Source organism: Chiloscyllium plagiosum, unplaced genomic scaffold, assembly GCF_037043375.1.
Source record: "Chiloscyllium plagiosum isolate Xiang-an unplaced genomic scaffold, Cpla_swu_hap1 HiC_scaffold_12, whole genome shotgun sequence".
Taxonomy (NCBI): domain Eukaryota; kingdom Metazoa; phylum Chordata; class Chondrichthyes; order Orectolobiformes; family Hemiscylliidae; genus Chiloscyllium; species Chiloscyllium plagiosum.
The window spans coordinates 22,654,656-22,669,578 of NW_028270150.1; the positions used below are offsets into that span (position 1 = coordinate 22,654,656).

Genomic DNA, 14,923 nt, shown 5'->3' on the forward strand with positions numbered 1-14,923 from the left:
AGGTGAAGTGGGTTCTGGGTCATGGGCATTGATAGCAGTATGGTGGAAGGGATAGTCCAGGGAGCAGGCGGGTGATGCTAGAATTGTTAGAACACATTGTTTATAGAATCACTGAGTGATAGAGTCGGTCAGCATGGAAACAGACCCTTTGGTTCAATTAGTCCATGCCGACCATAATCCCAAATTAAAATAGTTCCACCTACCTGCATTTGGCACATATCCCTCCAAACCTTTCCTATTCATGCACCTATCCAAATGTCTTTTAAGTGTTGTAACTGTACTTGCATCCATCACTTTCTCCACACACGAACCATTCTCTGTGTAAAACGTTGTCCCTTATGTCCTTATTAAATCTTCGTCCTCTCACCTTAAAAATATGCCCCTAGTTTTGAACTACCCCACCTCAGGGAAAAGACCTTTGTCATTCAGCTTACCCATGCTGCTCATGGTTTTATAAAGCTCAGTAAGATCACCCCTCAACCTCCTATGCTCCACTAAAATAAGGCACAGTCTTTCCAGTCCATTTTTATGTCTCAAACCCTCCATTCCCAGCAATATCCTGGGAAATCTTTTCTGAATCCTCTCCATTTTAATAATATCCTTCCTATAACAGGGAGACCAGAACAGGGAATAACATCACCACAGGAAATGACATAATCAACCCAAAGAAACCCAAACATATAAATAAAAAGCAGGAATTTTCAGTAGTGCTTCATCTGAAGCCCACTGAAGATGTTACCTAGTAGGGTGATGAAGCATCTGGAAATGAACCTTCCAGCTCAGTGAGCAAACCTACATCCAAAACCAGAACTACACAATACTCCAGAAGAGGCCTCACCAATGTCCTGTACCATCTCAACGTGATATCCCAACTCCAAGCCCCCAAGCCAGGAATCATAGAGTCCCTCCAATGTGAAAACAGGCCCTTCAGTCCAACAAGCCCTCCAAAGAGTATTCCTCCCTCAACCATTCCCCATTACACTACATTTTATCCCTGACTAATGCACCTAACCTGCATAGCCCTGAACACCCAGAGGAAACCCACGCACACACGAGGAAAATGTGCAGACAGTCACCTGAGGCTGGAATTAAGTCCGGGTCCCTGGCACTGCGAGGCAGCAGTACTAACCACTGAACCACCGTGCCACCCCAACTGTCTGCTTCCTGTCTGCCAAGCAGTTCCTTATTCATGTCATTACATTACCTCCAATACCACAAGCTTTACTTTTCCTTACTAATCTCTTTTGTGAAATCTTGTCAAAAGCCTTTTGAAAGTCCGGATACACAACATCTACTATTTCACCTTTGTCCACTCTACTGGTCGCATCCTCAAAACATTACAGGAGATTTATCAAGCATGATTTCCCTTTAGTGAATCCATGCTGACTAGGACATATTTTGTCACCACTTTCCAAATGCTCAGTGATTACACCCTTAATAATTGACTCCAGCATTTTCCCCACCACCAACGTCATGCTAACTTGCACATAATTCCTCATTTTCCCTCTCCCTCCTTTTTTAAAGAGTAGGGTGGCATTAGCTACCCTCCAGTCCATTGGAACTCTTCCAGAGTCTACAGAATGCTGGAAACTGATCCCCAATGCATCTGCTATTTCTAGGGCCACTTCCTTAAGCACTCTGGGATGCAGAGCATCAGGCCCTGGGGACTTATTGGGTTTTAATCCAATCAATTTCCCCAATATGATTTCTTGACTAATACGGATTTCCCTCAGTTCCTCATGCTTGAACCTCTGTCCCCTAGCATTTCCTGAAGGTTGTTTTGTGAAAACAGATGCACAGTATTTGTTCAACTGCCATTATTTTGTTGTCTGTTATGATTCTAACTGCAAGGGACTTACATTTGTCTTCACCAGTCTTTTACTCCTCATGTACCTGTAGAAGCTTTTGCAGTCAGTTTTTATATTTTCTGCAAGCTAATTTTCATATTCTATTTTTCCCTTCTGAACTATACCCTTTGTCCCCTTCTGCTGAATTCTAAATTTCTCTTGGGTATGCTGTTTTATTCTGGCCGATAGTTATGTTTCCTCTTTGGCTGTAACAATGTCCCTTTGATTTCTCTTGCTAGCCATGGTTGACCTCCCTTTCCTGCTTTGGCAGATAGGGATGTACAATTGTTGAAGTTCTTTAAATGTCTGCCATTGCGAATCCACCGTCAACTTCTTGAGTATTCTTGGCCAGCTTATCCTAACCAATGCATGACTCACACTGTCAAAGTTAGCTTTCTTTACGTTCAGGTCCCTAGGTTCAGATTTAGTTGTGTCACTCTCCATCATAATGAAGAATTTTACCATACTATGGTCAATCTTTCCCAAAGAATCTCATGCTACAATGTTGCTAAATAATCCGCTCTTATTACACAATACCCAGTCGAGGATGGCTTGCTGTCTAGTTGGTCCCTCAACATATTGGTCAAGGAAACTATCCCTTATACATTCAAGGAAGTCATCTTCCATCACATTGCTATCAGTTTGGTTAATCTAATCAATATACAGATTGAAGTCACTCATATCAAATGCTGTACCCTTACTGCATGTATCTCTAAGTTCCTGTTTGATACAATCTCCAACCTCACAAATAGCGTGGTGTGTGCACAACTCCCACTTAAAGTCTTGTCTCTTTGTTGTTCCGTAGCTCCACCCATACAGATTCTATATCTTACAGGTTAATGTCCTCTCTTAATATTGTGTTAATCTCTTCCCTAACGCAACTACACCTCCCTTTCTTTTCTGTCTATCTTTCCTGAAAATTGAATAACCCTGGACGTTGAATTCCCATGCTTAGTTGCCCTGGAGCCATATCTCTGTGATCTCAATTGCATCATATCCATTGATCACTGTCTGTGCAGTTAATTCATCTACCTTATTACAAATGCTCCTCGCATTGAGACACAGTGCCTTCCGGCTCATTTTCTTTTGGCATTTATTGCCCTTTTAGAATCATGGTGTAATGTGGCCCTTTTTGATTTTTATCTTTGGTTTCTCTGCCTTGCACTTTCACATTCCCCCCTCACTGCCTTTTGTTTCTGTCCCCACTTTATTTCCCTCTGACTTCCTGCATTGGTTCCCATTCCCTGCCAGATTAGTTTAAACCCTTCCCAATAGCAGGAGCAAGCACTCTCCCTCGAACATTGGCAGACCGTCCAGTTTGTACTGGCCCCATCTCCCCCAGAACTGGTTTCAATGTCCCAGGAATTTGAATCCCTCCCCCTTGCGCCATCCTTCAAGCCGCATATTAATCTTAGCTGTCCTACCATTTCTACTGCGATTAACACAGGTTGCCATCCAGGATTACTACCTTTGAGATCCTACTTTTTAGTTTAACTCCTAACTCCCTGAATTCAACTTAAAGGACCTTATCCTGGTTTTTTTTACCTCTATTGTTGCTGCCTATATGCACCACGACAATTGGCTGTTCACCACCCCCCCACGACAAAATGTCCTGCAGAAACTCCGAGACACCCTTGACTCTTGCACAAGGGAAGCCAACACATCATCGTGACCTCTCATTCGCGGCCGCAGAAATACCTATTTATTCCCCTTCCAGCTGAGTGCCCTCTCTGCCACTCTTCTTCCCACCCTTCTGTACAGCAGAGCCAGCCACGGTGCCATGAACCTGGCTGCTGTCACCTTCTCTGCTGAGCCATCTCCCCAACAGTATCCAATATGGTGTATCGGTTTTGGAGGGAGATGACTGCAGGGGAGCCCTAAACTACCTTCCTACTCTTCCTCTATTTGTTGGTCAACCATTCCCTGTCTGCCTCAGTAATTCTTGCCTGCAGTGTGAACAACTTACTGAACGTGCTGTCCACGGTTCCCTCTGCCTTGAGGATGATGCACAGTGAATCCAGCCGCAGCTCCAGAGCCATCAAGCGGTCAGACAGGAGCTGCAGCTGGACACACTTCCTGCACGTGAAAGAGTCAGGGACATCGGAACAGACAGGGATTTCTCATATCGCGCAGGAGGACCGGGGCACAGGGCTGGGATCTCCTACCATGACTTAACTCTAAAGTTAACAACAGAGGCAAAGCAAAAAGAAAATAAGGGAGAAGAAAAGCTACTCACCAGCCATTCACCTGCTGCCTGTGACTTCACATTTAAACTTCCTTGTGGTTGAAGTGCTGCTGGAGGTTTACGTGTAGATTTAAAGTGAATTACGGGCTTCGGTGAGGAGGATGATCAGCAGCTGCAGTATGCTGCTCCTCTGACTGTCTTACCTCACTGCTGATGACCCTCCTCATCGAAGCCCGTAATTCACTTTAAACCTACACTTAAACCTCCAGCGGCACTTCAACCACAAAGCAGCCCTTCTCAAAATGGCCGCTCCAAAAATGGCCACTCCCCTACAGCTTGCCTTTCTTTTATTCACTCCTGGGCAGTGACTGAGATGACTCCTCTGAGAATCCTGCTGAGCAGTGCCCCCTGTTAGTAATAACTTCAGCCAATAGTGAATTTGTGAAAGCGAAAGTAACGAGAACATATTGCAAGACAAGGACAAATGTTGCCAAGAATAGCAAAATGAAATGCTCTAACAGATTTATGATACTTTTAAGAATGTCTTGATGTTAACAGATATAGGTGTGTAGTTTCCAGCACAATATCTAGCTGCTTAACAAATTTGTGAAGGAAGAAAAAGCAAAAAAAATCTGGTCAGAAGAATGCAAGGTGGCCCTTGAGAAAAGAAAGGTACCAGGTTTGGCTGCCCTTTATTCTTCCAGGATTCTCAAACATACTATTAATGCTAGTGACTTTGGGGCATGTGCAGTCTAGTTACAGGATGATGAGCTGACAATAGAGAGGCCTGTGAGTACAGCAAGTTTCAGCTGGTTACAGATTGCTGATTGGTTTGTAGAATAGTGACCAGTAGTGGAATGACAACTACCTGATTGTGTAGCTAAACAGCGTGTAAGTGTGAATGATACAATGAGGCACTGCTAAAACTGTTGGGGACACTATCCTTAAGATGAGAATTACAACTAAGATTACATTAGGTAGCTCTTTTAAAGATCTTGTTCAGTGAAGAAAGAGGATTTCTACTAATGGCTTGGCTGAGGTACATCTCTCAAGAAAACCATTCACCTCAATTGTATATGGATAGGCAAAATGGCCACTCTGTATCCCTAAATAACAAAATGTCTAAAATTTCTAAGTCACACATTGTGACAGAAAGCATTTGAGACTTTTCAGTAAGACAGAGAGAATATGGGTGGTTGAAAATTCAGTCAATGCCTCATTTTGTATATGTATTACAATGGGCTTCGCTTAAAACCAATTGAGTATTTGACTTCAAGAGTCCCAGCCCCTAGAAGAACAAGTGTACCAGGCACATCAGAATACCACCTCTGAGTTACACACTATTCTTAATTGGAATTATCTCACCATTCCTTCGCTATGGCTGGGTCAAAATCCTAGAACTCCCTTCCTAAAATCACAGAGGGTGTCCCCACATCACAAGTCCTGCAGAGGTTCATAAAGTGACTCATGGCCACCTTTGCAGTGTAGTTGGAGATGCACAATAAACACTGGCCTGTCTGGTAACATCTACATCCCATAAAAGAATAAACAAAAGAGGCATTAAACTACATTTGAGATGAATGTATAAATTGTCATGATCTCATTTGACAAAGCAGAAGATTTGATGAGTGATCCAGTTAGCATCTGTGCAGTTTGGCACTGAGCTGACGTGTCTGATTGGTAACTAGTCACAGAACATAGAACATAGAACGTTACAGCACAGTACAGGCCCTTTGGCCCTCGATGTTGCGCCGACCTGTGAAATTAATCTGATGCCCATCTAACCTACACTGTTCCAATTTTATCCATATGTATGTCCAATGCCCATTTAAACGTCGGCGAGTCTACTACTTTTGCAGGCAGGCCGTTCCACACCCTTACTACTCTTTGAGTGAAGAAACTATCCCTGTCCTAAATATCTGTCCTAAATCTATCACCTGTCAATTTAAAGAAATGTCCTCTGTGTTAGCCTTCACCATCAGAGGAAAAAGGCTCTCACTGTCCACCCTATCTAACCCTCTGAATACCTTATACATCATCCGTACTGACACGAGATTATCAACTACTCCTGACAAAAAGCCATTGATCCGAAGCTTTTCCTATTTTATCTCTGCCCTTATGCTGTCAAAATAGTATTTCCAAAGTTTTATGGTTTTATTTCAAATTTTCAGTATTAGCAATGTTTTTGCTTTTGTTCACTGTTGGGAGACTTTGTTGTATGCATAACAATGACTCTAATGGAAAAATAACTGTTAAACACCAGCAACTTACACTTATATTGTTCCAATCCCTATGGAGACTGATATTTTGTAAAAGATAGATGAAGTTCCCAACAATTGATGAAAGATTTCACTTTTAAAAATGTTTACTTTGATAAAGAAATTAAAATAAACATTGATCAAACATTAATCAATGGGCAACTTATAAGAAAAGGTGTGCTTTTACATTAACTATGTAATACAACTGAAATTTGTTTTACAAAACCCCCTTCACTATGTGCCATTATTTGACAAATATGTAGCTTTTCAGGAATAGACTCACCTTCACTTCCAGTTCTCTAATGGAGATTCACTTCTCCAGGTCAAAGTGTCTTTTAACAATTGTTCGACTCAGCCCAAATTTTTCTGGGTACAATTATCACCAGCAAGATAAGCCTCGACAACTCTTTAAATCTTCAACCTTGAAGAAGTTTTCCTCCTCTCTCTACAAGGTACTCTTTGCTACCTTCCCCCACCCTCCTCCCTGACCTATCACCTTCACCCCCACTCACCTATTGTACTCTATGCTACTTTCTCCCTACCCCCATCCTCCTCTCATTCATCTCTCCACCCTTCAGGCACTCTGCCTGTATTCCTGATTAAGGGCCTTTGCCCGAAACGTCAATTTTCCTGCTCCTCGGATGCTGCCTGAACTGCTCAATGTGTGACTTAGAAATTTTAGACATTTTATTATTTAGGGATACAGAGTGGCCATTTTGCCTATCCATATACAATTGAGGTGAATGGTTTTCTTGAGAGATGTACCCCAGTCTCATTCCAGCACCACTCTACTCCAGAATCTTCAAGAGCCCCATCTGCCCTGTACCCTTCCTTTGAACAGTCTTTATATTAGATTACTTACAGTGTGGAAACAGGCCCTTCGGCCCAACAAGTCCACACCGACCCATCGAAGCGCAACCCACCCACACCCATTCTCCTACATTTACCCCTTTGCCTAACAATACAGGCAATTTAGCATGGCCAATCCACCTAACCTGCACATCTTTGGATTGTGGGAGGAAACCGGAGCCTCCGGAGGAAACCCACACAGACACGGGGAGAATGTGCAAACTCCACACAGACAGTTACCTGAGGCAGGAATTGAACCCGGATCTCTGGCGCTGTGAGGCAGCAGTGCTGACCACTGTGCCACCGTGCCACCCACAGAAACTGAACTCTTAAAAGCTTCTCCTTCAGTTGTTAACATAAAGTGATTTCACCCAGTTTCCCGCAGCAGTAACTTCTTCACCTTGGCATCTCAAACAGCAGCTGTCCTTTTCTGCATAATAACTAAGTTGGTGGTAAAACTGTCACCAATTCATGTTCGGGTTTTCTTTGCCTGCAACCAGATCAGATGGGCACGTCTCTGATCTAGGATGTTTACCTGGAATTCTCTGTTTTACTTTGGGTTAAAGGTACATTTCAAAACATAATTATTTTGTAATGTCCTGCGGTCTTAACAATATAGCAGTCTTAATGTGGAAAAAGAAAATCCAGAGTCAATTTTCAGAGCAATGATCAGGAAATATTAGGCACCTACACTCAAAAGGAATTACTATAAATAGTGAATAACAGCTTTATCAAAGGTATGGGCTTAAAGTGGGTCTTAAAGAAGGCAGAACAGTTCTGACAGGTAATTGGGGAATATGATTTGTTGAGTTTAGCAGACCAGATTGCATGATGGGGATCAGAGTGAAGGTTGAACTCAGTAGCTGTTAATTTAGAGGTGGCAGCATCAAATTAGCAACCAGTGATGCTTTGGAGGATTTTAACATCTCTGGCTGGGATGACACTAGTAGCCAGGATTTCCAGTCTCATTGTTGGAAACTTTGAGTACTGGATTGGCTTCAGCTATGAAACCTTCCTTGGTTGAATTGCTGCCAACATTCACTGTCGAGCCAAGCACACTGGATGATGGCTGCTGGAAGGGCAGTAGATTAGATTAGATTAGATTACTTTACAGTGTGGAAACAGGCCCTTCGACCCAACAAGTCCACACCGACCCGCCGAAGCGCAAACCACCCATACCCCTACATTTACCCCTTACCTAACACTACAGACAATTTAGCATGGCCAATTCACCTGACCTGCACATCTTTGGACTGTGGGAGGAAACCGGAGCACCCGGAGGAAACCCACACAGACACGGGGAGAATGTGCAAACTCCACACAGTCACCTGAGGCGGGAATTGAACCCGGGTCTCTGGTGCTGTGAGGCAGCAGTGCTAACCACTGTGCCACCGTGCCGCCCACATCCCATAGGTTGGGCATCTCCCCAACAAATGCAGCTGGAACCAACACCTGCTGGAGATGGAGGGGATGTTGAAGTATAACTGCCTGCAATGTGAGTATTGACCGCAGGAAAGTCTCTCGCTTTGCTGAGTGGTAATTTGAAGCTTCTCTTTCGTTGCTGTTGCACAACCACAAAGTGTGATCTCGGTTGTAAAGCACATTTGCAAATCTCTCCACAGATCCTGCTAACTCAGCTCCGACAATCCTGGATGGATTTGACCACCGGCTGGCCATGGCTGACCAGCGGGTGGAATTGCCTTGCAAAGCCTCTGGGCATCCTGCGCCGAAATACCGCTGGGTGAAGGACAATGCCCCCTTGGCAAGGGACAACAGGTTCAGACAAACTGTCACTGGGTTACTCATTGTGAAGGCAGTGCCAACAGACTCAGGAAGGTACACTTGCGAGGTGTGGAACAACTTTGGGAATGCAGAGGTTATTGGCCACCTGAATGTAAAACGTAAGTAAATGAACACAGCTGGTTCACACACTCAGTTGAAGAGATTTTTATTCACTTTGCGTTCAAACCTGGTCTCCCTGCCACGGGAAAGATGTTGTTAAACCCTGAAGGGTGCAGAAAGGATTGCAGCCGTTGGAGGGTTTTGGCTATAGGGAGAGGCTGAATAGGCTGTGCTTTCTCCCCAATGGCATCAGAAGCTGAAGGATAACCTTATAGAGGCTTACAAAATCAATGGGGCATGGTTAGGGTGAATACCGAGATCTTTTTTCCAGGGTAGGGGAATCCAAAACTACAGGGTTTAGGTTTAAGGTGAGAGGGGGAAGATTTAAAAGGGACCTCAGGGGAAATGTTTTCAAGCAGATGGCGGTACGTGTTTGGAATGAGCTGCCAGAGGAAGTAATGGAGACTGGTACAATTACAACATTCAAACAACATTTGAATGGGCATATGAATAGAAAAGGTTGAGAAGGTTATGGGCCAAATGGGACTAAATTAATTTAGGATGTCTGGTTGGCATGGACAAGTTGGACTGAAGAGTCTGTTTCTGTGCTATAGATCTCTGTGTAGCTATACAGTTAACTGGATCAGACTAATCTTAGGCCCGTTGCTATATTCCACACATTCCCAATCCTTTTGTGTTTTGTTGAGCTTCATTGCAGGCAGACCATGATCCACAGGAGGCCACTCATCCCAGCATGCTTGTGCTATCTCTTTCTAGGAGATGTCTACTTAGCCCCACACTTCCCCTCAGCTCCACAAATGTCTCCTTTTCTGATTGAATCTGCTTCCATCAGCTTTCAGGCAGTGCCCCCCACATCTTGGCATCTTGCTGATGAAGGCCTGAAGAAGGGCTCTTGCCCGAAACATCGATTCTCCTGATCCTTAGATGCTGCCTGACCTGCTGCGCTTTTCCAGAAACACATTTTCAGCATCTTTCTGATAATGCAAGTTAATGCAAGAGGTTTTCTCAAATGCTGCACGCTCCAAAAACTTAAATGTAATAAAAATTAATGATGAAGGATACTTTGAGGTTCTTTAAGTGGGGGCAAAGAACATGAAGAGTAATTTTGAACAATAACAACAAATTACATTTTTCTAGCACCTTTTAATATCGGGAAACGTCCCGAGATAGTTCACAAGTGTTACCAAGCAAAACTGGACAGTGAACCACATTAGGAGATATTAAAACAAGTTGCCAACAAAGTAGTTTTTGAAGTAATATAAAACAGGTTCATGCAGCTGAAGGCAGGATCACGATAGAGTCATAGAGTTATACAGCATTGAAACAGTCCCTTTGGACCAACTCATCCATGCTGACAAGATATCCTAAATTAATCGAGTCCCATTTGGCAGCATTCAGCCCATATCCCTCTAAACCCTTCCTTATCAAATATGCATCCAGATGCCTTTTAAGTGTAGTTGTACCAGCCTTCACCACTTCCTCTGGCAGCTCATTACGTACATGCACCACGCTCTGCATGAAAAAAGACAGAGTGGATGACTAAATTGAGGTTGAAGATGAGCTGGAATTAGACACTTGCAGATATCTTGGATGCTTGTGAGGCTGGGAGCGATCACAGAGAGAGAGAGGAAGGTGTAAGACAATGGATGAAATTGAAAGAACTTGAAAATGGAGCTTGTGTTGGAATTGAATCTAATTTAATGAGTATAAGGGTTGATGCTTTGTACAGGAAAAGATATTCAAAAATGGATTGCTAAAATTCTATGAATTGAATACCAGATTACTGGTAAACAATTATATAAGGAAGGCATTTATAACATGCACTCTAAAGTGCATTGTTCAGTTAATAGGCTAACTATTGACCTAGCTTTGATAATGGCTGCAAACTATTAATCACACAGCACCTTAGCAACAATACAGAGTTGGACATTTCACTCAGCTTTTAGTTGAATTTATAGCTCAATTCTTTATAAATCACCAAAAGACGTTCTAAATGATATTATTGTACTCTTCATCCTCAATGAAATGACTGAAAACAAAAGTTTAAATTTAGCCATTCATCTGATATGTCCAAAGCAGGTTAAATCCTCTCTCCAGAACATATGTTCAAACTGAAGGAACAAAAGAATTGCAGAATGTTGTTGTCCTAATCCCAATCTGGAATTCTAAGCAGCCTTTGATGAGATTAGATTACTTACAGTGTGGAAACAGGCCCTTCAGCCCAACAAGTCCACACCGACTCTCCAGAGAGCAACCCACCCAGACCCATTCCTCTACATTTACCCCTTCACCTAACACTATGGGCAATTTAGCATGGCCAATTCACCTAACCTGCACATTTTTGGACTGTGGGAGGAAACCCACGCAGACACAGGGAGAATGTGCAAACTCCACACAGTTGCCTGAGGCAGGAATTGAACCTGGGTCTCTGGCACTGTGAGGCAGCAATGCTAATCACTGTGCTACCGTGCCACCCTTTGGGTATGGTATAAAGTTGTAAGATGTATTGGGTAATTATTTGCAGTTGCGTTGGTGCTGTTGGTGGACCTCTTTGTTTCTCGATGCCAAATTCTATGCACAAGAAGCGACTCGGTGTTCAGTGGTGTTAGGAAGCGGAGGTCAACGCCACGCTGATAACTAAAACCGAAACACCCAGAGAGGCTCCCCTCACCTCATAATCCAGCAAAATAAATGTGAAAAGTGGTATACCCTACCTCTCATCCTCCAATCTCTTATAAAGGAGTGGTTAAATGAAATGAAATCCGTTCACTCACTCTATCATGAACAAGTAACGATATCTTTATCGAACTCCAACAGTGAACAGATTTACAGAACCATGAACAAACTGACCAATTCCCCTCTAACTATGAACTATTCCTGAATAAAACAAAATTCTAATGGTATGCTGTTCCAATAAAATACAAGTCCTATTTACATAACAAAACAATAGAATTTAATCTCTCAAAATTACAGCAAGGATACGTCTTCCGGAATGCTCTGTGTCCTCTCCGCAAATCTTCTTTCAGGAGTGTCTTCTCCATCGAATTCATGTCAGTTCTTCTGTCAGGAATGTTCTCTCTGTGAATTCTGCTGTATGGAATATTAACCAAGTGTGCTGTGGTACCTTTATTAATGAGATGGTGCATTCTTTGAGAGCTGGAAGTTGTTATCGCTTGGCAGATGGCAGTTGGCTCTCACCGATTTCCCAAATGCCCTCATGCTTAATACCCTTGATAACCTATCAATTTCTTACAGTCTGATTGGTTTTAAGTTGTCAAAACCGTCAGATTTAAATTTAATAGGTTCTTGGTAGCTAAATGCTTGGTATAAATTGATTGGATAAATTTGAAAAGATTGTGGTCTTGGTAAAGGTGCTGCTTGGCTGTTCAAAACAAAATATTTCAATTCGGGTGCCGTCTGTTCACCTACACTTTGAACTGCTGTTCAGATATCCATTTTAACTCTAAGCACTGTAAGAAACAGTATCGTTCAAGGGCACAATGCAATGCCTTCCTTCCATTTTGCAATTTTACAATTCTACACACACCAACTTCGCAACTGTGGTTAGCACAGCTGCCTCACAGTGCCGGGACCCATGTTCAATTCCAACCTCAGGCGACTGTCTGTGTGGAGTTTGCACATTCTCCCCATGTCTGCGTGGATTTCCTCCAGGTGCTCCAGTTTCCCCCCACAGTCCAAAAGTGTGCAGCTTAGGTGGATTGGCCATGCTAAATTGCTAAAGGGATGTGTAGGTTTGGTGGATTAATTAAATTGAATTTATTGTCACGTGTACCGAGGCACAGTGAAAAGCTTTGTCTTGCGAGCAGTACGGGCAGTTAAGTAGCATTGATAAGGAAATAATAGGTAAACAGCGGCAAAAACAAAAACACAGGTACAGGCGAATGTTAAGAGTTTGTGAATCTATTCAGTATTCTAACAACAGCAGGGTAGAAACTGATTCAAAACCGGCTGGTGCGTGTGTTCAGGCTTCAGTACCTTCTCCCTGATGGTAGAGGTTGTAGAAAAACATTGCCAGGGTGAGATGGATCCTTGAGAATGCTGGCGGCCTTTCCTTGACAGTGGGCCTGGTAAATGAATTTTATAGATTAGATTAGATTAGATTATTTACAGTGTGGAAACAGGCCTTTGGCCCAACAAGTCCACACCGACTCTCCGAAGAGCAACCGACCCAGACTCATTCCCCTACATTTACCCCTTCACCTAACACTACGGGCAATTTAGCATGTACAATTCACCTAACCTGCGCATTTTTGGACTGTGGGAGGAAACCGGAGCACCCGGAGGAAACCCCCGCAGACATGGGGAGAATGTGCAAACTCCATGCAGACAGTTGCCTGAAGTGGGAATTGAACCCAGGTCTCTGGCGCCATGAGGCAGCAGTGCTAATCACTGTGCCACCGATGGGAAGTTGGCCTTTATGGTTGTCTGGGTCGAGTTCATCGCTCTCTGTAACAGTAACTGTCTCCAATCTTGAATGGTACAGTTGCCATACCAGATAGTGATACACCTGGGAATAAACTTGAGATTAACCATGGGAAATGCAGGATTACTGGGAGAGGATTGGGGTGACAGATCTGGGTAGAATGCTGTTTGGAGGGTCAGTGTAGACTTAGAGTCACAGAGGCATAGAGATGTACAGTATGGAAACAGATCCTTCAGTCCAACTCGTCCATACCGACCAGATATCCCAACCCAAATCTAGTCCCATTTGCCAGCACCCGGCCCATATCCCTCCAAACTCTCCCTATTCATATATCCCTCCAGATGCCTTTTAAATGTCGCAATTGTACCAGCCTCCACCACTTCCTCTGGCAACTCAGTCCATACATGCACCACCCTCTGCGTGAAAACGTTGCCCCTTGGGTCCCTTTTATATCTTTGCCCTCTCATCCTAAACCTATGCACCCTAGTTCTGGACTCCCCCACCCCAGGGAAAAGACCTTGTCTATTTATCCTATCCATGCCTTCATGATTTTGTAAACCTCTATAACGTCACCCCTTAGCCTCCAATGCTCCAGGGAAAACAGCCCAGCCTATTCAGCTTCTCCCTATAGCTCAAACCCTCCAATGCTGGCAATATCCTTGTAAATCTTTTCTGAACCCTTTCAAGTTTCACAACATCCTTCTGATAGGAAGGAGACCAGAATTACATGTAATATTCCAAAAGTGGCCTAACCAATCCCTCCTGTCTCGCTGCAACATGACCTCCCAACTGCGATACTCAATGCTCTGACCAATAAAGGAAAGCATACTAAATGCCTTCTTCACAAATTACCTGTGACTCTAATTTCAAGAAGCTGTGAACCTGGACTCCAAGACCTCTTTGTTCAGCAACACTCCCTAGGTGTTGCTGAACAACCTTACTATTAAGTGTATATGTATAACAACCTTACCATTAAGTGTATATGTCCTGCTCTGATTTGCCTTTCCAAAATGCAGCAACTCACATTTATCAAAATTAAACTCCATCTGCCACTCCTCAGCCCATTGGCCTATTTGACCAAAATCCTGTTGTAATCTGAGGTAACCTTCTTCGCTGTCCACTACACTTCGAATTTTGATGTCATCTGCAAACTTACTAACTGTACCCCCAAGTTCATATCCAAATCATTTATATAAATGACAAAAAGTAGTGGACCCAGGACCCATCCTGTGGCATTCCACTGGTCACAGGCCTCCAGTCTGAAAAACAACCCTCCACTAACACTTCTATCTTTGAGCCAGTTCTGAATCCAAATGGCTAGTTCTCCCTGTATTCAATGAGATCTAACCTTGCTAACCAATCTCCCATGAGGAACCTTGTTGAACGCCTTACTGAAGTCCATATAGATCACGTCCACCACTCTGCCCTCATCAATCCTCTTTGCTTCTTGTTCAAAAAGCTCAATCAAGTTCGTGGA

General features: G+C 43.3%; 1 protein-coding gene across 5 annotated transcripts in view; it reads left to right on the forward strand.

The window, feature by feature from the left end:
- LOC122555394 (cell adhesion molecule DSCAM) overlaps positions 1-14,923 on the forward strand; it is a 706,376-nt gene that overhangs the window by 411,356 nt on the left and 280,097 nt on the right. For all 5 annotated transcript variants that reach the window (XM_087992496.1, XM_043701363.2, XM_087992497.1 and 2 more), the window contains exon 5: positions 8,762-9,040. In XM_087992496.1, coding sequence (XP_087848622.1) covers positions 8,762-9,040 — 279 coding nt within the window. The remainder of the gene's footprint in view (positions 1-8,761; positions 9,041-14,923) is intronic.